General features: G+C 43.0%; 2 protein-coding genes across 2 annotated transcripts in view; both read left to right on the top strand.

The window, feature by feature from the left end:
• Nucleotides 1-14,681, top strand: part of LOC145483533 (scavenger receptor cysteine-rich type 1 protein M130-like) — a 29,886-nt gene extending 15,205 nt beyond the window's left edge. The window contains exon 2 of the mRNA XM_081462062.1: nucleotides 13,902-14,681. Within this exon, the coding sequence (XP_081318188.1) occupies nucleotides 13,902-14,542 (641 nt within the window). The 3' untranslated portion in view covers nucleotides 14,543-14,681. The remainder of the gene's footprint in view (nucleotides 1-13,901) is intronic.
• Nucleotides 115-829, top strand: LOC145483543 (uncharacterized). The gene has a single exon (XM_081462073.1). The coding sequence runs from the start codon at nucleotides 115-117 to the stop codon at nucleotides 766-768; it is 654 nt and encodes a 217-aa protein (XP_081318199.1). The 3' UTR covers nucleotides 769-829.
• Nucleotides 14,682-25,925: the final 11,244 nt, after the last annotated feature.

Genomic DNA, 25,925 nt, shown 5'->3' with positions numbered 1-25,925 from the left:
AGGTCACCCTCTTGGGTCTCTTGAAACGCATCCCTGCCGTCAAGACCCCCTTGTCCAAGTTGTTCCGATAAAACACCAAGCGTACAGAGACCCTGGACCATTTTCTTCGAGATCATGGAACGACGCAAAGCGTTTCAATTTCACACTCCGTCGAGTTTGTTGATAGCGGGTCCGTCAGGCTGTGGCAAGACGGTGTTCACCACCAAACTGCTCTTGGAGAACGGCGACTTGTTCAGAGAACCGCCCCCTAGTATTCATTACTGCTACGGTTCGTGGCAAGAGGGTTTCAAAAAGCTCAAGAAGGGTGGGGTCAAGTTTCACGAAGGCATACCCGACAGCGACGAGTTACCCCGATGGTTTCCTGGAGGAGGTGTGTTGGTCCTTGACGATCTGATGGACGAGGGTGGCAACGACAAACGCGTGTTGGATCTCTTCACCAAACACTCGCATCATCGTAACATCACGGTGATTTACTTGTGTCAGGATCTATTCCCCAACGGAAAATTCGCCAAGACCATTTCACGCAACGCGCATTACATCGCTGCCTTCAAGAACCCTAGAGATCAATTGGGGATACGAAATTTACTTCTGCAATCGTTTCCCACGCAATGGCAGGAGGTGTTGGACACGTTTCGAAAGGTCACGGATCGACCTTACGGCTACATGCTATTGGATCTTCATCCAGCCAGTCAGGACGATCAACGCGTCCTCAGCAGCGTATTAAAAGACGAGGGATTCGTCCGATGCCATCAGTTTGCATCATGTTGAGGAGCGAGGTCGAGTGGTTTCCGCTATTCATCCACTTGTGTAAAAACAGGCTCAAATACATCATGAACCCACACGAGTTGGACTACGAACCGATGAGACAGGTCACGGAATGCGAGAGTTACCGTCAAGTACGGTCCATCATCAACGCATATAACGGGGAAGGTTTCGATTATTTGGTTCATAAACAACGAGAACTCGCCGAGAAGAAGATAGAAAGAGAAAGGTACATGGATAAAAGTGAGCTCTTATGGTAGATAGAGATGAGCTCATTATCATCATTTGACATTGACGAACTCGTCAACCTCTCGGCTCTTGACGATTATTCGCCTTTGGGGTCCGGGTTTCGAACGAGTACTCCCGTTCCTTCACCGCAATCGGAACTGGCGACACCGCCCCTGCCCAATGTATCGCGAGTCGGAGTAGGCACTGCGGGTGCGTCACAGACCAACGTCCCGGCGGGTGTCGGTAGCGCTGTCCCAGGACCCTCGCGCTCAAACGTCACAATTGGTGTCGGTTCAATAACAGACGCTACACCTTTGGCCAGAGCTACCCGAGGAGGGAAACGACCTAGACGTGTCCCACGTCAAAACACACCAACGTCGTCCAGTGATGCTGGGAGTCGTAGACGAAGTAGCGCCAGTGGTAGCGGTCGTGGAAGAGGTAGAGGCAGAGGCAGAGGCAGAGGAGGTAGAGGCGGAGGAGGTGGAGGCGGTGGAGGTGGAGGCGGTGGAGGTGGAGGCGGAGGAGGTTCAAGTAGTAGCGGTGACGACTCCACACCTCCTTCTCGAGGGGGTCGTAGAAGAAGGCGAGGAGACCGTACTCTCAACCAAGCCGAGATGCAGCAACAACTGGAAGAGATTTTACAACAACAACAACAAACGGCCGCAGGTCGTCGCATTGCAGGTATCACGACCACCAACACGATCACCACCACCTATAAAAACGGACAACGTCCTACCGTGACACGCAATTCGACCAGTGTACGTAACTGAGAACAACAGCCATGAGAAGACGTCGTATTGTTCGCAATAAAAGGAGAAAGCAGTGGGGTGGTGCTATCACAGGTGCCTTGTCCACGTTAGCTCCTGTTAGTAAAGGGGCTGCCTTGGCATTGGCAAAAGCAATTGGTAAACGCGCAGCGAGAACAGGAATCCGAGTTGGAAGGGCCGCTGCCCTTGGTGCAGCCACGGCTGGCGTGGGTCGAGGGGTACGAGGACTGTTGAGACGCAAGAAAAAACGTCGACCTCGACGATGAAAAAAAGTATCCGCACTTCGGTCTGTCTATTGGATGAACCTTTCACCACCGTGGTGGAGTTGGACTCGCTGAAACGTTTGGACGGATTGTATGCGTTCTATCACAAGTATTGGTGGTGTCGAAGACAGATGTTTTATCATCACAAATTGTGTAACGCCATTCTCAACGGACTGGCCTTACTGTGCGTGGCCACGAGTATCGTCTTGGGATCCCTGTGGAAAGACGGGTACGCGGTGGTGGGATTGACTGCTTTCGCCACCTTACTAAAAGGATGGAACGATTTCAAGAAGTATTCGTTCAAGATGGACATGTCCAAGTTCGCTTACACGACCTACGAAAAGACGCTGACCGAACTGAGGAACTACGCCATGGTCGGTGTGGATGAATTGGATGGGTTTTTGACCAAGATGCAAACGTTGGACGACGTGGTGACGGATTTCACACCTCCCACGTACGACAAATACGTTCTAGACTATGACACACGATTTCATCACGTGTCGCTATAAAAGTGACCCGTGATTGACTCTGATACACCATTTACATCATGTACATGAGACGCCGAAGAACGTTGAAAAGGAGGAGTAAGAAGAGGATTAAGAAGAGGATGACGGGTAAGAGACATAAGGGGGGTATTTTTCCCTTAGCAGCTCTCATACCCGCTCTGATAGCCGGAGGTAAAGCCGTGGCGTTGGGTGCCGCGTCAGGAGCAGCCGGTTTCGGTGCCAAGAAAGCACTCGAAGCCGCTACGCGAAAAAAGAGATAAAAAGAGATTGTACAATCCTACGTACACCTCACTCGTCACCATGACAGCCCGAAGGAGGAAGAGACGAAGAATGATGAAAAATAAACCAAAGCCCAGGAAAAGAAGTAAACAGAGGGGTGGAGCACTGGCACGACGCAAACCTAGATTGGTAGACAAGATCGCCGAAGGAGCCAGTATGTTCTTATCGGGACCCTCACCTACCTTTATTACGGCGGCATTGAAATTAGCGGGTCAAGCATCAAAAGGAATCAGAGACAATGTGGTGGCCTTCAGACGTAGATGAAAGCGATAAAAGGAGTACATCAATCCGCTCGTACGCATAAGTCCACGATGGAGCGGTTACGACGACAACGTCGTTTCTTGACGGACATCCTGAAAGAAGCCAATCGAAACAGACGTCAACAGATGCTGCAATACGCCGACAAAGATCAGATCAACGCCATCAGCGAGATGGTTTTCAATTTGCTGAAAAAGAGGATACCCATCAACGCCCAGACTTATGGGAAACTGAAAAGACATAAAAAGGTTTTGCGCGAAGTGGGTCGACGCAAAAACTCGCTCAAGCGTCGAAGAGAGCATCTCCTGAGTCAGAACGGGGCAGGGTTCTGGAGCGGATTACACGGTTGTTTCAAAGCATGTTGTGTACGGTGAAAGGACGTAGTGAAGACGGTTACCCGCTGGAGGGAATCGACGTCGTACCCGATGTCGTACCTAGAGAAGACCCTACCATTCCTAAGCTCGTGCAGCTGTTGCAAGACGCCAATCGACGCGAAGCCCGATGGAAAGACTCGTCCGAGTACTGGGGTAGAAAGTACCACACCCTGTATCAAGAGTACATGGCTTTAAAATTCGGTGACTTTTGCCAAACCTGTCAAACGAAACGAGATACCACACCGCCTGGTAGGTGCATCGAGTTGTGCAGTGAGTGTGGGAAAGGCAAGCAAACCGTTCAAAGTCTCGAACTCGAGTTGGAAAAGAAAGACGAATCCATACGGTACTGGCAAGACTGTTACGAGACGGCCTTGAGAGAATTGACCGAGTTTCCTGACACGACCCTGAGTCAACAGAAGGTATGAACGAAGTCATGATGGTACCCGTTCAAGATTTCAATCGATTGCAAGATTATTACAAGGGTCAGATTACAGAGAATGCCTTGTTGGACAAAGCGGGTCGTTTGGCCGCCGAAGAACATCTCATCTTGAAAGACAGACGTATTCCAGACAGCCTAGCCGTCAAGATGACCAAACCACTCGCCACCGAAGAAAGTAAACTGGTGAAACGTATACGGACGGGTAAAACGGGTCCTATCACTTACCAAGGGACGACGCAGCCCGAAGGCATGGTGGACGCACCCGTCGAAAATCTGTTGAAACAGATACTCAAGGGAGCCACCAAAGAACCCACACCTCCCGTGATCATCAAACAAGAACCCCCTTCCACGTCAGGTCTTAAAAAGGAGTTGAAAACGCCCAAACCTCCCATTCAATCCAAACCCGGTAAGAGGTCGTCCAAGAGTTTAAAAGGGAGTGTGAAAAAAGCAGCCCTTTCGGCAGGAAGAAAGCAGTTACTGAGTTCACTCAGCATCGAAGACGACGACGACGACGGTGGTTACAGTCCCAAAGGCAAGGCAAAGACGTATAAGAAGTCCAAGAAGACAGAGGCTGAAAAGTTACGAGAAGGGTGGGAAGATTGGGACGCCCCCATAAGACGAAGACTGAGATATGACACGGATTAAGAAGAAAAAAGCACCCCCTAGGAGAAAAACACGACGCCGACAACGAGGGTACGGGATCGACATCCAAAAATGGTTGGGCAAGACTGGGATAGAGTTTCATTGGCCCGGTTATCAGTACATGGGACCTGGTACCAAACTGAAGAAACGTCTAGCACGCGGAGACCCCGGGGTCAATCGTCTGGACCGACTGGCCAAACAACACGACATTGACTATTCAAGGGCCAAGAACTTACAGGACAAATGGAAAGCCGATGCCAAGATGATCCAAGGCATAGACAAATTACCAGGACGTAAAACCATGACAGAACGCGTCGTTAAGAAAATAATGCAAGCCAAGAAACGTTTAAGGCTGTAAAATTTTTATTGTTGTTGAAAATAAAAGTTACACACTTTGTTGTTTCAAAAAGTCTCTTGATTTATTTTTCAAGACTCACACGCCATACCATTGTGGTACAGAGTATCAGAGACACGCGGTGTCACAAACAGTCGATCGATCCTTATTTGGTCCCCATACGTGGTCGAAGATATGAATAACAACCGAAACCTAAGTCTGGGGATGAAATTGTACACTCTATAAGGGGTGTTGAAATAAAACATGCGATACACTTCCTTGCGTATGTGATCGAATGCCACAATATGAAAGGGCATGAACACTGTGCCGTGAATGTACAGGGGACTTCGTCCCTCTGAGTTCCGCACAAAGTTCTCCAGCTCGAGATAGTAATTGAACCACACCGTGACGGGAATGGGATATCGCAAGTGATTCCACGAACGCGTCAATGAATTGTGCGTCTCAAAGGGTCTTCCCGTGTCTCTGAAATGCAAAAGGTCCTCGCGAATTCTTTGACGTTGTTCATACACTATAAAAAGAAAAAACAGTGTCAGTTCCATAGACCGTCCTCGTTGTAAAGCGAGGGTCCTCCAGGAAAGGGTAATACACATAGATGCTGAATCACAATATTCCTTAGTCCATCCACGCGTCTAAAGAAGAGTCTGAACCTTAGAATTCGAATCAAGTTAAACGTCGAGTAAGGAGTGTTAAATATGAATAGACGGTACAAAACATTCCTAATATCTCGTGTCGGTTCCACGGGGAGACGCACACATCCGTGTACGTGCATGACTTCATTCGTAAACAGAGTCACGAAATTTTCCAACATGACATAATAACGTTGCCAAATGTCAGGGTCAATACCATACGGCAATTCATCCCACATATACGACCCCTCGTAATGACTGCGTCTAGGTCTTTCCTGATAACGATATCGAGTCAACTCTTGCGTAAATCTAACTAAGCCATTCACACCTGACGGTAACACGAACGGATCGACATCATCATCCTCGAGTTCCTCGTCGGTTTCAAGCACGATCTCAGGCTGATTGTCTTCGATCACGCGTCGGCAGTTGCCACAGGTTCGCACTTGTCTTACCATCTCCTGGTAGCAACGACGATGCATGAACACGCTGCAGCATGGAGTGCGTCGACATAGCGTCAAGGAACCAATGTCGATATCTCTCTGACAAATGAAACATACTTGTTGAATAGGTGCTTCTTCGGGTGCCAGACCTCGAAGTCGACGACTGCGTCTAGGTTCGACCGACATGGGTCAAAAAACACCGAATGCGCTGACCTCGCTTTTTTTAAATCAAGTCAATCACCAATCACAGCTCGAGTAGAAGTCACGTGGTCCTAATAGACCCAGGGGGATAGGGGGTATCCCCCCTCCACGCCCCGGTCGTAGACTGGACACTATCCTATCGTACCTATAAAACGAGCGGACCGATCCGTTCACGGCACTCTGAGTGTCTTCACTTGTATGAGCGCTGAAATCATGACTGAGATCACTGACGCCGCGATGAACCAGCATATGGATCGGCATGAAGAAGAAGAAGTGAGTATCTAAAAATGGATAATATAACGTGCACCCTATGTGAAAAAGTTGTCCTTAGAACCGAAACCTGTGGTCGTACCAAGTGCTGCCGTTACTACGTTCATTTCGATTGCTACGTACAAGCACTCGACGTTCAGTTGGTGAACAAGGGAGTGATCCATGAAAAGTTGTACTGTCAGATCTGTCACACGCCCTGTTATCTAAGTACGGTCGTAGCTTCACTAGACAACTGAACCATGGAACTTAGACTCGCAGTTACCTCATTCACCCTAGAATTCTACTTCCGTTTGGACTTGAGATTTTGTTTTGTCGTGTTTTGCGGTTACAAATTATCACGACATCTTTGTCACGCCTTGTTCATCACCTTCTTTTCATAGAGTTACTGGGATTGGCTACCTATTGAAATACAGGCGTACATACTTCACCTCAGAGAGGTTCAGTATCTCATAGAAATACGCGAACGTAAAATGTGGAAAGCCGTGCACAACGAGATACACGCCTTCGCAAATGTACGCGCAGCATGGGGGTTAGGACCAATCAAAGTCAAACTAGAGACGTGTCTGTTAAAGCATTGCCCCAAAGGAAAAGTTCCCGGAACGAAAAATAAGCACATGGTCGTGTATGGATTCTATACGCTCGAACACGACACAACCCAACACAAGTACGAAGTATTTCTAGGGTACGGACTTAATCATGCCTATTACAGAATCGATGACGTCAAAAGACTTTTATTTTAGAGTTACTGGGATTGGCTTCCTCCAGAACTGCAGGACTACATCATGCGTCTAACCAGGAATCAAATCCTACTCGAGCGCAGAAGAAACAAAAAGTTACGGCGTCTTCTCCGTGAAATAATACAATACGGCAAAATGAAAGAACAATGGGGAATAGGACACATTAAGATTGTCAGGGTTCTATGCGATGCAGGATGTTGTATCAAAAAGAAGAAAGAAGACAGATTCAGAGACACTAAAATAATAGGTTGTTACATTGACGTTTACGACAAACCTAGAGAAACGTATTTAGGTTACCATATAAAAGGTGCCAAGAAACGCATCCCCATAGAAAAGACTTTTATTTATCCTACCTTTTATGAAATTCAACACGCTGAATTTTATGGATTAACTAAGTAACCACTCTCTTACAGAGTTACTGGGATAGACTACCAGAAGAACTAAAGTGTTACGTGATTGACTTGGCAACCTGGCAGTGTATACGCGATCGAAGGAACAATAAACTTTTGAGTCTACTTAACAGAGTAATCTTAGATTATGGCGAGCTGAAACGCCAATGGGGTTACGGACACATAGAAATACGCATGAGGAAATGTCAACTAAGTGTTTGTAGATTATTGTACGGTAGTAGACCTTATCACACGTCTTACTATGGGCATTATGTCAACATTCGTAACGAGAAAAAGAAAGTCTATCTAGGAATCAGTTTAAGAAACGCCTTAAATCATGTAAGTAATAAAAAATCAAAGTTAGACGTTCATATGCTCATGTATCATGATTGGTTAGTGTAAAAATAAAAAAGCGATGTTGGTGACATTTTTTGTCTCGTTCATGTCTTCGCAGAACAGACGAACCCACGACGAAGCCTTCCCCTTCGACGACGATGACGACTGGATCTTTGATCCGGCTCTCGACACGGTGATGATCCAATCAGGTGGTGGTAGCGCAAGACCACCTCTAGAATTCGAATTAAGACCCATAGGCGCTCGACGTAACTGGAGAAACGTCCTCCACAAACAACGATTCGAAGCCACGCTCAGACAACACAGAGACTTGAATCCAAGGGACAATCTAGGTCAAGAATTGACTCGTGCCCTTCAACGATCCATCGAGAAACAAATCGCTCAGGATAATACCCTGACACCCAACTCCACGGTACATTTCACCATGCAGTCCCGTGCCTTCACGCACGCCTTTCAATCCACCACCTTCACCGTGAGAGAATTCGAAGAAGGGAGTGAAAGACTAGACACTTATCTCCAGTCTCTCGCAGCCAAACTGAACTCCAACGAAGAATTCACCCCCGACGACACATTTACCATGGAAACCACTTTCATACGTACCCCAGGTCGTGGCAGTGGAAAAAAACGATACAGACCGAGTTGCGCCGCCGTGCGGCACATCGTCAAACGGTCGCGCGTGGCCATCCAAAACAAAGACACTCTCTGCTGCGCCCGGGCCATCGTCACCATGAAAGCCCTGGTAGACGCCGACATGAATACGCGTGACCTAGATTACCACAATCTCAAACAGGGTTGTCCTGTCCAAGAGCGATTGGCCAAAGACCTACACCGTCGAGCCAACGTTCCCGAAGGACCTTGCGGCATTCACGAACTGCAAAAGTTTCAGACCGCCTTACCTGGCTACCAGCTCAAGGTCATGTCCATCGACCCACCACACATGATCATCTACGTGGGACCCGAACCCTCGACCAAGATCATTCGTCTCATCAAAGAAGACGATCACTACGACGGATGCAATTCGTTTAAGGGATTCCTCGGCAAATCCTACTTCTGCGACGAATGCAATCGAGGCTACGATCACGACGACTTTCATCATCATCCCTGCCTCGGTCAATGGTGCCCCGCCTGCAAACGAAAAGACTGCCCCGATTTCATCGAGAAAAAACGACCCCTAGCACGCGGAAAGTTTCCCGAACCCACCGAGATCTGCCGATTGTGTCACAGACAATTCTTCGGAGACCGATGCTACAACGACCACTTGCAACGGCAGAGTCTCAACACCCCCTCCATCTGCAACACTTACAAAAAGTGTGAGAAGTGCTGCCACGTCTACGAGCTTAAACACAAGAACAAGCGAGGAGTGCGTACCCGTGGTCACAAGTGCGGATGGGGCGAATGCCGCATCTGTGAAAAACAAGTCTATCTGGAGACGCACCGATGTTACATCCAACGCATCCCCGAAGACGAAGACGAGCCCGAAAGGATACGCGTGCCGCGCGACCAAGTCAACGGGCGACCCTTCGAAGAACCCGGACCCGACGATCCAGACACAAGCGTCTGGGTAGACAAAGACCCTCCCCTTCAAGTGTACTGCGACTACGAAGCCATCACCGACGCCGAAGGGAATCAGACACCCATTCTACTCTGCCTGGAAAACGACGAAGATGAGATATGCTACTCCTTCTACGGACGCAACTGCACCGCCGACATGTTCGAGCACCTCGAATACCTCACCGTCGACCAGGACAATAAGGATCGGAACGTCATCGTCATCTTTCACAATCTAAAAGGCTACGACGGGATGTTCATCTTACAACACTGTTACGCTGCGCATCGAGAAGTCACTGACCAAATCCCTGTAGGGACCAAGATACTGTCCCTAAAATCCGACAGACTGACTTTCAAAGATTCCCTGTGCTTCCTCCCGTTCCCGCTGGCCAACTTTCCCGCCACCTTCGGAATCACAGAACTGCGTAAAGGATTCTTCCCGCACAAATTCAACACCCTAGAAAACCAAGCGTACGAAGGACCCATGCCTCCGAGAGACATGTACGATCCCGACGGCATGTCCGCCAAAAAGAAAGCCGAGTTCGAACAGTGGTACCAAGAGAAAGTCGACAACGACTACCATTTCGTACTAAGGGAAGAAATGGAAGCCTACTGCGAGTCGGACGTCAAACTCCTCAAAGCGGGTTGTCAAAAGTTCCGACAAGAATTCAAACAAAAAGCCGACTTTGATCCCATGGAGAAATGCGTCACCATCGCCTCCGCATGCAACCGATTCTGGCGCAAGAAACTCGTCCCGCTCAACACCATCGCCTCCAGACCCCCGCGAGGATGGCACGGGGCCCGATCCAATCAGTCCATCGAAGCCCTGAAATGGCTAGCATGGCAAGAACACTCGTTGCAACGCACGGGTCGAGGTGATCGTATCCTCACGGTACGAAACGGCGGCGAAGTACGACTAGCCAATCAGCTCGTGGACGGATACGATCCGACCACTCGAACCGTCTACGAATTCCACGGATGTCTATGGCACGGGTGTCCTCGCTGTTTCCCGACCCATCGAGACCGATATCCCATCTGTCACGCCGATCGCACCATGCAGGAAGTCTACGAGGCCACACTCCGCAAACACGACCTTCTCAGTCGCCAAGGTTACCAGCTCTGCGTCAAGTGGGAATGCGACTGGACCCTAGAAGTCAAAACCGACCCTGATCTACGTCGGTTCCTAGACACGTTCGAAATCGTCCATCCGCTCGAACCCCGAGACGCTTTCTTCGGAGGACGCACGAACGCTGTCAAACTGCATCACGTGACCGACGTGGCACGAGGAGAAAAAACCAAGTACGTCGACGTGACGTCGCTCTACCCCTGGGTCAACAAGGAAGGCGAATACCCCATAGGACACCCGCAAGTCATCGTCAACCCCGACGACCAAGACATCCATCACTACTTCGGTATGGCCAAAGTGGACATACTTCCACCTCACGAACTTTACCACCCCGTTCTACCTTTTCGGCACGAGAAAAAACTCACCTTCCCACTCTGCCACTCGTGCGTGGAACACGAAATGAACAAACCCCTCCTTGAGAAATCGCATCGATGCTCTCACACGGTAGAGCAACGCACGCTACGAGGGACCTGGTGCACACCAGAAATCGAGAAAGCCGTTGCCATGGGATACACGCTCATCAAGATCCACGAAGTCCACCATTTCCCACCAGAACAACGCCGTACAGGACTCTTCGCCGATTACGTGAACACCTGGCTAAAAATCAAACAGGAATCCGCTGGCTACCCCAACTGGTGTCACACCCCTGAAGACAAGACACGTTACGTGCAACAATACCACCAGAAAGAAGGCATCGCTCTCGATCCGACCATGATCCAGAAAAATCCAGGACGCAAAGCCACCGCCAAACTCATGCTCAACTCCTTCTGGGGCAAGTTCGGTGAAAACCTACACAAACCCACTACCGAAGTCGTCTACACCGCAGCGCACCTCTTTGCCATCGTTTCCAATCACTTCAACGACATACAACAAGTCAGAATTGCCAACGACGAAGCGTTAGAGGTCGTCCACGCCGAACTCAAAGAGAATCAACCCGATAACGGACGAATCAACATCTTCGTCGCCGCTTTCACCACCTGTTGGGCTCGACTCAAATTATACAGCTACCTGGAACAATTAAAACAACAAGTCCTCTACTTTGACACCGATTCCGTCATCTACTCGCACAAACCAGGTCAAGCCGACGTTCCGCTAGGCGATTACCTGGGTGAGATGACCAACGAACTCGACGACGGTGACTTCATTACCACTTTCACCTCCGCTGGCCCCAAGAATTACGGGTACAAAACTCACCAAGGCAAAGTCTGCTGCAAAGTCCGAGGCTTCTCACTCAATGTACGAGGAGCACAACAACTCAATTACGACGTCATGGAACAAAATCTACTCGACGAACTCAGACAACCTCTTGAGGACGGTGAACGACGCAACATCGATGTCGTCAACCCCAACTTCTTCTACAGAAACCCAGCTACCAAACATCTCAAAGTCATCACACGTACTAAACGCTACGGACTCGTCTTCGACAAACGCGTCGTAGACACGAACACTTTCAAATCGTTTCCGTACGGATACTCACCCATGTAATCTAAAAATGTGTAAATAAAATTCTTGAAATTTCACTTCCTGTATCTCGTCTTTATTTTGCGCATGCGCGAACTGTGACGTCACGGCCGCCATGTTTTTACACCTGGGCGCCATCTTGGATTTTCAAATTTAAAAGAATGTATGGGAATTTTTAGGTCACGTGGTACAATCCCTGGCTCCTGATTGGTTACTGCTCAAATTAACGTCCTTTACTACTGAGAACAATCACTAAAGTTCTCAAAACAGCCATAAAATGTTTGGAGACTTCAATATTTTTTCTGTGCTGGCATACTGTTCACTGGTACATGGGACTTTATGACTTTTGGCCATTTTATGAATATCCACTAAAACGCAAAAGCCATTTTTCTGTCTTAACCTAACTCGACATCAACAAGAAATATCTACCTAAGTATTTTCCTATCAATTTCCAGTATAAATTTGCCGAAAAGAAGCACTTGAGATATTTCTTTCATATATTTTCAGAGCTACATTTTGTGGCATTCTCACAATATCAAAAAAATGCGGCAGAAGATTCATCGCTTAAGTTCCCTACACTGATGTTTTCAGGCGTAAAATAGAATGCAAACAAGAAATAACTACTGCATACATGTCACGTTAGACGTGATTTTGTGCTCTCGTTGATTCTTGGATTGCAAAATGTCCAGTTTTGTGTCATCTGTTCCGTTGCTTCGACCCGAGGCTTAAAGAGAATATCCGTAGAGTCCTAAAGTGATGACGTCACAAAAATATAATTTTTGAAATTATGGGATATGATGTCATATTCTTACAGAGGATCCTAAAAGATGCCCTCATCCCAAAAATTAGCTCTGAATTGCAATTCCCGATAGAGATATAAGGGATCAAAGTTTGATAGCATCCCATACAAACCCTTTAAAATTTGTTTCAGTTCCTTCAGTTTAGAACTGACTCAAAATTAGAGGGATTTATATGGGGCTGTACCAAATTTTCATCCTTTATATTTCGGCTGGGAATTACAATTAAGAGGTAATATTTGGCAAGGACCCTTTTTTAAGGACGCTCTATTCGAAAATGGCGCCAAATCCCATAATTTCTCAAATTTATTCTTTTGTGACGTCACACTTTAGGACTCTATTGCCATCCTGCTTTCATCATCAGCGATGTCAACATTTGTCGAAAAAGCTACTAAAACGACAGTTTAAAATCCAGGCTTTCCCTTTCACCTCAAACATGAAACATCTCAATGAACTCTGAGGAGAGTGGAAATGAGAAATAACTAGGAAGTAAAGATCACCGTTAAATTTTTTGCCACCAAAATAAAACATTTCACTTCTTACAGAGCTTTCATAATTTGTATTTAACTTTTAACTTTCAGAAAAGAGTGTCAAAAGAGCAGAAATTTGGGGAAATGGGGGTTTGAGTATCATTTCTTGATCTACTTGTAAATTCTCACACCAGTTATCTGGACCACAAAAATTATGATTACAAGTAAATAGAAATTAAGTGGTAGTTAAATTCCAAAGGGTGAAATCATTTGACCTCACTTTGGACTGAGTCTGAAAATAAGCAGGAACAATCTATTTAACTTCACCCTTTTTCTGAGAAAATTACAAATTCCTGTGGGACAGCAACCAAACCTGCCATCAAAGATTAAGACAGAGTCCAGTTACAGCATATAACGTGGTTCAGAGTACAACAAAACATGTACTGTTGAAATCTTAAGTTCACTAAACATGAATGGGAAGTATTCCCTATTCTATTTCTTGTTTTTACAGTTTTTTTGGTCTCGTCATGATCAGATATGTGTTACTGTGTATTTACACTTCATATTCCCCTACTACGTTGATTACCATTCTATTGTTCTGGTCACCAGGTGTTACCAATGGCACCATTCGTCTCATGGATAGTGACACGCCATTGACTGGTAGGGTGGAAATATTTCACAGCAACCAATGGGGCACAATATGTAGTGATGGTTGGGATATTAATGATGCAGACATAGTATGCAAGCAACTGGGTTTCCCACAGGCTACCCAGGCACATGGAGGTGCTTCTTATGGTGAAGGAACTGGACCCATATGGATGGCTGGTGTAGCATGCACAGGGAGCGAATCTTTTCTTGATGAATGCAGTCATGATGGATGGGGAAACAATAACTGCACTCATAGCAATGATGCTAGTGTCCAGTGTTCTTATGGAATGTCTTCAGTTCGCTTAGTTGATGGTGGGGCTAGCCATGGCCGTGTTGAGGTTTACTACAATGAGACTTGGGGTACAGTTTGTGATGATTACTGGCACACTAGTGATCCCAGTGTGCTTTGCCGTCAGCTTGGGTACTCTGGCGCCTTATCAGCTCCTTGCTGTGCAGCATATGGTGAGGGTTCTGATCGTATCTGGCTAGATGATGTTCAGTGTCAGGGAGGAGAGGCCTCCTTGCTTGACTGTCCACATAATGATTGGGGATCGAACAACTGTCGGCATGAGGAAGATGCAAGTATTGTGTGTTACAAATAGCTGACCAGTTAACAATGTTCCAGTTACCAACTAGGCCTTAATCTCTTGTGCCAAAAAGAGACCAACTTCTGATTGATAATACAAGATATATCATTAATTATTTACAATATGCAATTAATACTTGTCAAGAAAATAACAACTTTAGTTACATGTACACTCACAAGGTGAGGCCTTCAGTGAACATGCAATTAACCATTTATATAGATATTACCAGCTTGTAAAAATGTTTTACATACACATAAATATATCATCTCTACTAATTAATCCCGATATATTTCATCTACATGTACATTTCTAGAATACAAGATTGGGCCCTTAGTTTAGAATTTTCTTCCTTGTTAACTTGTTTAATGTCTTGTAAATTGTCTCTAATATACCAGTTTGACTCTTTTATTATTGTTGACACACCCCAACATAGGTTTAATTCTATTTATTATAATTATCACAACGATCTCTAAAATTATAAAGCCATGCAGTCATATACTGTTGTTTTCTTTCATACTGTTTTAAATTTTCCAGCTTACTGGGTTTGGTTTTGTAGCTTTAATAATAATTATAACTACTTTACTGCAAAGTTTAATACCGACATAAATGCCCGTAGCTGTAAAATATGTAATTACAAAATTTTCAGTAAAGAAATTGTTCAGTAGATAATAATACTTTGGTATATGAAGTTAGTATCGTAAGTTACATTATGATATATGCAACTGTGACACTTTTTGTGTTTGTCGGCTTTCTATATATACTAGTGAGTCGATCTTTGTTTGTTTCTTGATTATTCCAATGCCGATAAAGGAGATGTTGTTATCAACAGGAAGCTCCATCGTAAAAGACGGGGAAGGTGGGGTGGAAACTATTAAGAGTAGTGGGAAAATAAACTGCAGCGTCATTGCTGGGCATTCTGGCCAAGGTATCATCAACATATCTCTTGTATAATGTGGGCATCACACGATCGCGAGTAAGCTTGTCTTCAAGATCTCAGAGGAAGACATTGGCCATTAGAGGGCCAAGGAATGAACCCATAGCCACACCATCGATTTGTTCATACAGCTGGCCTTTGAAAAGCAAAAGCTGGTTAGTAGTGGCGATCTTAAGGAGTTTTGTGAGTTGACACTTGCTTGCTTCTGTTGCATGCATTGAAATCCAGAGTGTTTGCCCTTAGGACAAATTTTATGAGATTGCCTGTAACAACGATCCATTTTTTTTTTTTGGACTTTCTTCTTACCATGTATGCTTGAAAAACTTTTCAATGTGTAATTTCATATATTACCAAGGGATATGTGGGTCGTGTTGGCTCCTGAATGTATGTGTTTGAGAGTGCCCTCTTCTCACAGATAACTTCAGTTCAGTTCTGCAGCATACACTATCCTAGGATTAAGGATAAGTCTGAGATGCTGACTCCTGATGTACATGTTTGTGGAGATGCATGTTTAATTAGTTGAGTCCTGCAGCATTCAATGTCCTAAGACAATGATTGAGTCATTTGTGCTTACTACCCAAGAGCCTGCGTTGTCACCTTTTTTATCTGAATTTTGATGAAATTTTATTTGGTGTTGTATGGGGATACAAAACCTAACATCTTTGCTTTAGTTGTCGCCGGTTTTTTCTGATGATGGTAATTTGATTTCAGTGAGGGAAGGAAACTTTCCTACTGAAACTGAAACTTTTATGAGGGTGACATACTACTAGTCCATTCAAGGATTTTCACCAAAGACAACAGGCTATAATATCCTCTGGGTGAAGAGGAAGGGACTAGGAAACCAAAAATTCTAAATACAAAAACCCACATTGGTTTGACCTTCATCTTTACCATTTGTTATTAAGTCATTTGTTCCTTTTCTCAGATGGTTTGTTTTTTTGACACTTTATTTACTTCTTGACATGGAGGTGTTTATCCACATTGATCAATGATGAATGAAAATTGTGTAATTGTTAGCTCGCAATGATAAATGATTGAGGTACATGTAGAAATGAGTGTTTTACTGGAAATTCACCACTTGTAAAATTCATACGGAACTACATCCGAGACATCTCACCCGTGAGATATCGAATTCAACACTGGAAGAGATATTTCAAAGCTCGTACACACGCCAATGTATTGTCCTCTCTACATTCCGTGGTTACGGTGTTGATCCAAGAAGCATTTTAAAGGGTAAAAAAGCTTTCCCATGGAGGAGCCTTTGACATAACAAACATACAAATTGCGATATTGTAATCGGAAAGAATAACCTTCTGGCTAAACCTTTCTTTATTCAGTGTCCTTAGATAGAGAAAATGTGTTGCAAACACGGTTTGTAAGCCTGAAAGTCATCTTTAAATCTGACAAGCTTATTTCCACTAGGGACTGCTGCTTATCCTAGAGTGTTTATTTCGTTTTTCCATTAGAGACTTTTAGCTACAACATAAGTCACCTTAACATTCTCTTATCGCCGGACCTTGTCTCTTTTTGCCCTCTCCACCTCCCCCTTCTTTGAATGAATAGTCTGGATAAATATCTCCTCGATTTTAGGAAATTTTCTGAATGAGATTGAGCTGCTCGTTGTTTTAGAGGTCTTAATTTTCGAGTATCCACAGAAAAGTGCCCATGCAATACCTTACAGAATGGACAAAGTTTTGTGATTGTTTCTACTTTCCATAGACAGGGAGAATAGTTAATAAGGCCGAGTATGTCTCTGGCTCAAGTCCCGTCATGATAACGTGCTCGAGTTGTTTTTCTAGATCAAGCTTGTACTGCCTCCTACCCCTCGAGATACATTACACTTGTTTTTTGTTATGATATTTAATTTCTTGGTCCCACTAACTTTTGTCCTACCCTTACCAACGATAGGGATCAAGCCTAATTTTCTTCATGCCCGTGGTTGGACCGCAATCACTGATTAACCATTTGTTTACTGACCTATACTGGTAATGGATCTCCGAACAACTTTTACACACTAGGGCCCCATTCTCCCTATACTTCAGAAATTTAAAAAGGGCATTTGCACTTCAAAAATGCATCAGACGTTTTGAAAACGCAACAATCAATGGCCGCAGAAAACCTTGAGTGCACCCTTGAGATTTAGGGCTAAACGCATGCGTCATCGTTTCCTAAAACCCCTGTCGTCAAAATGTTTTCCTTCTACACTAAAACACAAAGCCGACGTTTTTCAAATCCGGTTTGGAAAAGAGTTTATGACAAGCTCTGTTATTGGTCAGGATTATGTAGGTAGGTCTTACCGTGGAAATAAACAGTGCTTAGAATGTAAATTATATTCCCCCTTCTTGCTCCCAAAATTACGTCAACCGCGTAACACATCATAGGCGTGGTATTATCTTCGGAGAGAAGTTGAGTCGGAAATTTTCAAACACCCTTTTTCGAGAACTGGAGCAATATTATGGAATAAAATTTCTCCAGACTGGAGAGATTTATCTAAACCAATCTTTAAGTAAAAAATTCATAGATTTTTATTTGAGACTCTTTCAGATAGGGATGACTATCTTGAAGTCGACACCCTGACTCAAGTTCCTAAATTTAGTTCCTGATTAATTCCAACTCATAGTTTAGTTTATCTCTAGTAAATCATAGCTCCTAGCGTCAATCAAAATATGTAAATGTACTTGTATTAAATGGTTTTGTAAATCCTTCTATAAGTAGTTGCATAACAATCTTATCTATGTATTAATGGTCTAACATATATGTAGATGTGGCCCGCCTAGATTAGCCCAGGCTACGTGCGGGTTTGCGCTGTTGCTACTGTCAAGCTTTTTAACTTAATGTGTAAATATTTCTGTAAAATTGTAAATATGCGAGTCATAATAAAAAGTTGCTGTTGTTGTTGTTATTGTTGTTGTGTTATGGTATCACCAATCTCGAACATCAAGGCTGTTCAGTTCAATTTAGTTTGATGAATATTCCATCTTCTTTTCATATGCAATTGTCCAATCGCCCTATTTTGTTCAGTCTGCGTGATACCCCTAAATAATTTTTAAATGTTGCCTAAAACCATCAAAAGGGACAATAATTAAGTGAAAGTAAACAGGTATAGCAATCATTTAGATAAAAAGAATTTGGTTTTGAATGATGTATTGAAGAAACACTGATAAAAATTGCCCGCTATTTTTTCGACAAAGCTCACGGAATACTTCAAAATTCATTGTGCTTCTTTTATTCAGATCTCCAAGATGTTTTGCCACTATCTGTTACTTGGCAAAAGTTTGGGCTTGTAACTTGTTTTCGAGTTTCAACGCACTGATGGAAAAAAAGAAATATGAGTTCGACTTTTTTTCATGTGTATACCGTATTTACTCGTGTATAACTCGACCTTTCATGACCAAAAAATCATCCCAAAAAATCCCCCTCGATTTATCCACGAGTCATACACAAAGACCTGACCAAGCAATCCAAGAAATTAGCATAACAATTGCCTGAAGTCCGTTAGGAAAACCGAGTTTACAAAACCAGTTCTAACTGTACTTGAGTTTTGCCAGTTTTCGGCACATTTTTCGTCAACAAAAAAGTGTGAAATTATAAATGTTAAGTGGTTTAAACGCAGACCTACTGGAGATGATTTCTATTGTGTCTTTTGATCTGTAGAGCAGACATTTTTCTTAAAGCTTCGCTGGTGTTTACGGTGCTGAACTTTCGTTTTCATCGAACGATTACAGTAGCTTAGTGACCTGGTAAATGCTGTTGAAGAACAAATGCAGCAACCGCGGAAACCGTGCCAGTGAGCTGAGTTAGAAGACAAGCTTCTCCATTGGATTGAAGAGCAAAGGCAGAGTGGCTACATTGTCACCCGCAACATGGTAGTCATCAAGGCGAAGGCAGTGGCCGCTGAATTGCAGATAACCGGGTTCCTGGCTTCCAACTGCTGGTGTACGAAGTTCCTTCGACGGAAGAATCTTGCTCTTCGACAGAAGACGAAGATTGCCCAAAAGCTTCCAGAAGATCTTGACTTTCCTGCTGGAAACATGAGAGCAGCATCGCTTCCCACTGTATGTTCGTGGGTCCTGAATGCCTGGCGTAGTCTTCCGGCCGAGATGCCTGCCCGATCCTTCGAGAAGTGCGGCATTTCCAATTCGATGGATGGCACAGAGGACCAAATTCTCTGGGAGGAAACCGAAGATGTACCTACCACTCCTGTTGATGATGAGGATGAAGACGGAGTGTATGCAGACCACCTAACATCAGGAGAGTGGCAGAACTTGTTTGGCGACAGCGATGATGAAGAATTCGCTGGCTTCGAGTGAGCGGGGACTTTGCTTACTCTACAAACGGCTCCTTTAGGAGCCACTAAGTTAACAAAAGTCAAAGACCAACAACGAATTAAATGTGTCTTTATTTATTCTCTTTATTTTCTTCCCTGCCCTGCCCTGTTCTTTCTTTCTTTTTTCTCTATTGCCTCGCACACGCAAACTTTGGAAAGCACGTGCAGTTATGTTAGTTTCCAGTACTCCTCAAATTCGTAGTTGGGTACCAAGTTTTCCAAGATGGCGGTGTTTTCATTAAGCGATCCTTCGAAGCTCTTCGGCATTCCTCTGGTCTTCTAAATCTCCTTTCAAACTCAACATTCAGATAAAGGTTAGTTAAATGCAATGCGATTTACCGGTACTTCCAAATATCGTAAAATACTTCTCTAGTAAATCAAAGTGCTCGTATGTGTTTAAATTGTGATGATATAAACAAGTCCTAATAAACTTCACAGCACATGATTACATTTTGCTCTGCTTTGTTTAATTTACCGTGTTTTCAGTATATTCTTAGGAAGAAATGATTAACTTTTTTGGGAAATTTCTATGGGACTGAATTTCACTACTTTAACCAGAAATGATGAAAAATCCGATTTTTTACCTTGAGAATGGGGGGTTGGCTTACACATGAGTTAGCCTTATACACAAGTAAACACACGTACAACAATATACGGACCAAGCTTCAGTAGGTCAGTAAATGTTTCGTCTAACAAAGTCAGCGTTGTAGTTGTTTTTGTGAAAAACACGTTCAAGGTATCTGTTTTCGTCACGTAAGCTGTCCGCTGTGTCAAACTAGTTGCGCTCGTCTCGTCAGTCTTTATAGTCGTGGCTTTGTGTGAAGTCGGGTTGTAGGATGATTCGTCAAGTAATCCGTTGGTATGCGTCGGTTTTCTGTACACTGTCGTTCGTAGTTCGTTGTTTTCGCGGCTTACCAAACAGTCTAGAAAAGTAAGTTTTCCATTTTCTTCGATCTCTTTAGTAAACTGGATGTCGGCGTTCTGTTCGTTTAGGTGGTCATAAAAATCGTCAATTTCGTGTTTGTGAACGGTGGTAAAGGTGTCGTCAACATGGCATAACCAAAGCGGTATCGTTTGTGGGCAAGTTGCAAGGGTGCGTTCCTCCACGTGTTGCATCACAATTTCTGCGACAATGACAGAAACAGGCGACCCCATGGCTGTTCCATGCAACTGTTTGGAACAGTTTGCAACTCCATGCAAACGCCTCTTAACAGATGTCAACAACTACCGGCGCCTTACAAACGACTTATCCATCACAGAAATGAAACCGACAAACGGACTTCTAACAGACCAACTTAACAATACACGGACCAAGCTTAACCTAAAGTAGACGGATCAGCCAATCACGTTCAACGGACCAGACTTATAACCTCATCGACTGACAAACACTATTCACTTGACTCTGAAAATGACTTCCGCTCAGGTTGTCGAAACGTCAGTCACCAACAACAGTTCTTTTCAGAACTACACTCACCCGGACGAACACACTATATGAACTTCTGATACTCCTGGGTTCAAACCATTTACTATCTTCGCACTTTAATAGGAAACTTCAAACGTGCAACTCCGACCGCAATTTCATCTTCACACTTCTGAGCGATTTGTTTCCAAATTCCTCTGAACAAAAGAAAGATTTTAGATAAATGCTACGAACAAGATTTTATATATGTTACCTTTTTGTGTATAATACTTAGACTATTTTTTTTGGGGGGGGGGAGGGGACGGGAAAGAAGGGGCAGGTCATACTGTGGATTAACCCGCCAAAATCTCAAAAGTTAGAACCCTCTGTCAATTACTGCTTGGTACAAGTAGGACCATGTAAACGCACCATTAAGGAAGTTTGGCAGGTATGGTTTTTCAGGTTTTTGCCCAAATGAAACATTTAGCCATTGAAATAGCTAATTTATTGACAACTTGAGATGAACGTAAATCAACCACCTTAGCGATTTAGTGACGCTTCAGAATCTCTTTACTTGCATTACGTGCTATTTTTCAACTAGATGAAGCTAATTCAGGAAAATCAACTGCCGAAGCAGTATTTTCCACTTTTCTCTGACGATATAAGGTTCAAAGCTCAGGGTCATGAACTCGTCAATTAAGAGTCACAGACTGAAAATATCGAGAATGGCTGGCCAGGTTAGAAAAATCGAAAATCCTGAAACTTTGCCTAAAGAACGCTTTTTGGGAGCCAATTTGGAAAATATTATTCCGATTTTCTTAGAATTTAAAGTCTTCGAGAAATTCGCAAAAAAAGAAAATATGGCCTTTTGCCTCGTTAAATATGCAAAAAATATCTGGAAATTTGACAAAGTTCTCAGTATTCACATTGAAACAATTTACAAAACTAGAACTCGCGGTAAACTTAGCATAAGAGCTTTACTTTTCTTCTATCTAACAATAGGAAGTTTTAAATTTTTTAAGCATTTTGAAGGATTCCGTCGACCATTGAAGAATTGCCTTCTAAAGCCCCTATGAAAACAGCAAAAATTCCGTAGTTTTACGGGATTAAAACGCATCTTGGTATGTCCGATATGGAACTAAAACAAGTACTCTACAAAAGAGTGTTGTTTCTACTATAATAATATGGAAAAAAAGTTCTGGGCAATTGCGGTTCACTCAAGTAAAATGCAAAAGTTCGCGACAGTCTCTTCTCAAATTTGCATAATGCGGTATGTGCAAAGAACTCTATTGTTGAGCACTATAGTCTGTTCTTGTTCCATTTGTGGGCCATGCTTTGTGGGAAATATACGAAAAGAGAGTTGATCCATGTGGTTATTACAACATTGTTTCATTATTTCACGCAAGGTACATAAAACTACAGAAAAAGCCCAAAATATAAGTTCAAAGTCACATAGACTAAACACGCTACATGTACTACATGACTGGCATCACGTAAGATATATTTTCAGGTAGCTCCAATTCCTCGATTATTGAGGTTTAGACAGTTGCTTATAATAGAGACATATCAGGGTTTGTCTTTCCCATTTATACACACTCCATTAGTCTGCAAATATTCGAAAGGAGACTGGTCTTTTAAAGTAAATTTTAACATGCGTCTCGATTTTGATCTTGATGGAAAACGAATTAATTAAATACACGAAATGAAACGAAGAGGTTTATTAACGTGATCCAGCCAGACCAAGGAAGCAAGTTTTCTTGAAAAATAGAGTAAGACTGTTTGAAATCGATCCCGTGATCTGACCTCGGTTGGAATTCGGCCTAGTCCAGACGTCGCGTTTCCGCTGTTCCGACCCCAAATAAATTTGTCCCGGCAGTGGCAATGACAAGAGAACAGAGGTAATTCCAAACATCAAGTTCAATCAATCAGAAGATCGGAAGACGCTTGCTTTGCTGAAGGCCATTTTAAATGCTACAAATATAAGCAATGGTGGCTAATGCAGCAGGCTATGAATTCAGTTCGGCTATGAATTCAGTACGTAAGAGCACGCCGAAGTTGCGCTACACGGCATGCAAACTTTACTCACTCACCGGGGGGGGGGGGGCGCGGGGGGCGGGGGGAAGACTCATATAAAAATAACAGGTGCTTGTCATACATTTTAGGGGTTAATCTTCGAAAGGTCCACAGCGAGAACTTTTGCGCTACCTTTTACAGGGATTGAGCCAAAAAACATGACAGGGGATATTATGTTATGCAAACGGTTGTCCGTTTAACCATCGATTTTCCCTCTTTCTGTGTTATTTGGAAACTATTAAAGCTAAGTAATTGAAGACACCAACAATGACAAAAAACACTGTTAGAAATATATCGAGTACTCATTCTATGAAGAGACTTTTCAATTTTCATCAATTATGCAAAGAAGTTCACCTAGCCTTAAAAATGTTTGTCTTTGCTGGCCCGCGTTCTTACTGCCCAGATTTTTTGTTCCAAAAACTGATTGAAGAATACAAAAATTTAATCATAGTATTTATTTCGACTTGATATTGGGCAAACTAAAACGCCTCTTACGCATGTAAAATTACGCAATTTTTGCCATTTCCATTGGGGGCTTGAATTCTTCGACAGTTGATGGAACCCCTCAAAATTTTATAAATAGAGGGCTGAGAAAGACGTATCAAGCTCACAATACCTTCAAAATATATTGCTGTAAATGCTCTAAAAGTACCTGTCATTTTATAGTTTATCTACTAGGTTGATTTTCTTAAGAACTACACCATGGAGAATGTCAAAAATACCATTTCCGAGCCCCTAGATTTAAAATGTTTTTTGGGGATGCCCTTAGACCCCGCTGCAAACTTGCACCGGCACAGCTCATTTTCAAGCCCCCGACCTTCCGCCCCCCTCCCCCTTCCTTCACTTGAAAAAAGACTCCTCCTTCCCTGTGAATTCATATCCTACTGCTTCAGCAGTTGCTTTCTAGCATTTAAAAAGGTCTTCAGCAAAGCAAACTTCTTCCGATCTTCTTCTTAAATTCAATGTTTGACTCTTTCATAGCTTTTTGTCACGCCACTGCCGGGCCAAATTTATTTGACTTTGGCACGGCAGAAGCACAACGTTTGGACTAGGCCGAATTCCAACCGAGGTCAGATCGCGGGATAGACATCAAACAGTCTTACTCTATTTTTCAAGAGAACCTGCTTCCTTGGTCTAGCTGGATCACATTAATAAAACCTCTTTGCTTCATTTCGTGTATTTAATTAATCCATTGTCCATCAAAATCAACTCACGTTGGTTAAAAAATACTTTAAAAGACCAGTGTCATTTCGAATATTTGCAGACTAATGGTGTGTGTATAAAACAGGAAAGACAAACCCCTATATGCTTCTATTATAAGCGTTGATTGATTGAATTGATTGATTGAATTTATTTGCCACTCATCTATTACAACAGTGTGATATATAATAAATAACATTTTAGAGTAGCAGGAGATCCCAGCAAGCTCATACAAGCTTTTCTAAGGACATCCCCCTATTATATAACATAACTCAACAATAACATTTCATAATATGTGGCCATATAAATCTGTGTCCACAAAACAGCAATAGTAAGATAATGAGTTTAAATTTATCTAATAATCAATATTTTGACTAAGCACGAAAGTTTTCAATTTCTTTCTAAACATCTGCAAAGATCTTATATTCTTTAAAACATCTGGCAAGGTATTCCAAATCATAGGAACTTATATTTTATAGAGAATCTTCCATAATTTGTTCTTTTGAATTTCATATGAAATTTTCCAGAAGACCTGCTATAATGTTGATGAATAGTATTATTCAATGAGAAACAGTTTGAGAAAGCACTAGGCAAGCTTCCCTTGGTATATGAATACATGAATAAGTCTATTTGGTAAGAGTTTAACTCATATATGTTTAACAATTGGAGCGATATAAATAATTGTCTACTTTCTAGCTGGTACTTAGAAAAAGTTATAATTCTTATAATTTTCTTTTGTACTTTGTATAAAGCGTCTAATCTAGAAGGATAAGTACTTGCCCATACAACACTACAATAACACAAGTATGGGTAAACCATAGCATTATATACAGTTCGTAATAATCTTATAGGTAAATAATGTCTTGCTCTAACCATAATCCCACAGAGCTTTGATATCTTAGAAGTTACTTTAATAGTATGATGCTTCAAAGACAGATCATCATCAATAATCAACCCTAAGAAATTAGTATTATTAACAGGTTCGATAATTTCATTACCAATTTTAATATTTATATTATGGTTCATCTTTTTGTTCTTTGCTTTGAAAATCATAAAATGTGTTTTCTTCACATTTAAAGATAACTTATTGCAAGCAAGCAAGTTTGCAACTTTGCAGAGTTCTTGGTTTACTGATTCACCTAAAATCTTTATATCTTTGTGGCTAAAGAATAAATTAGTATCATCCGCAAACAACAAAAATGAGAGAAGACTTGAGCTTTGAGCATGTGTCTAAACGTCAATAATCGAAGAATTCCATTTGGTGCTAACTGAAAATATATCTTACGTGACGCCAGTCATGTAATACATGTAGCGCGTTTAATCTATGTAACTTTGAACTTATATTTTGGGCTTTCTCTATAGCTTTTTTGTATCTTGCGTAAAATAATGAAACAATGTTGTAATAACGACATGGATCAACTCTCTTTTCTTTGTATATTTCCCACATAGCAAGGCCCACAAATGG

The sequence above is a fragment of the Orbicella franksi genome, chromosome 4 (genome assembly GCF_964199315.1).
Source record: "Orbicella franksi chromosome 4, jaOrbFran1.1, whole genome shotgun sequence".
Lineage (NCBI taxonomy): Eukaryota > Metazoa > Cnidaria > Anthozoa > Scleractinia > Merulinidae > Orbicella > Orbicella franksi.
The sequence above is the reverse complement of the archived record's forward strand: the minus strand, read 5'-3'. Positions and strand labels throughout refer to the sequence as shown.

What these genes read in the sequence shown, in the direction of transcription:
- LOC145483543 (XM_081462073.1), top strand. Translation starts at nt 115, where the DNA reads ATGGAACGACGCAAAGCGTTTCAATTTCACACTCCGTCGAGTTTGTTG.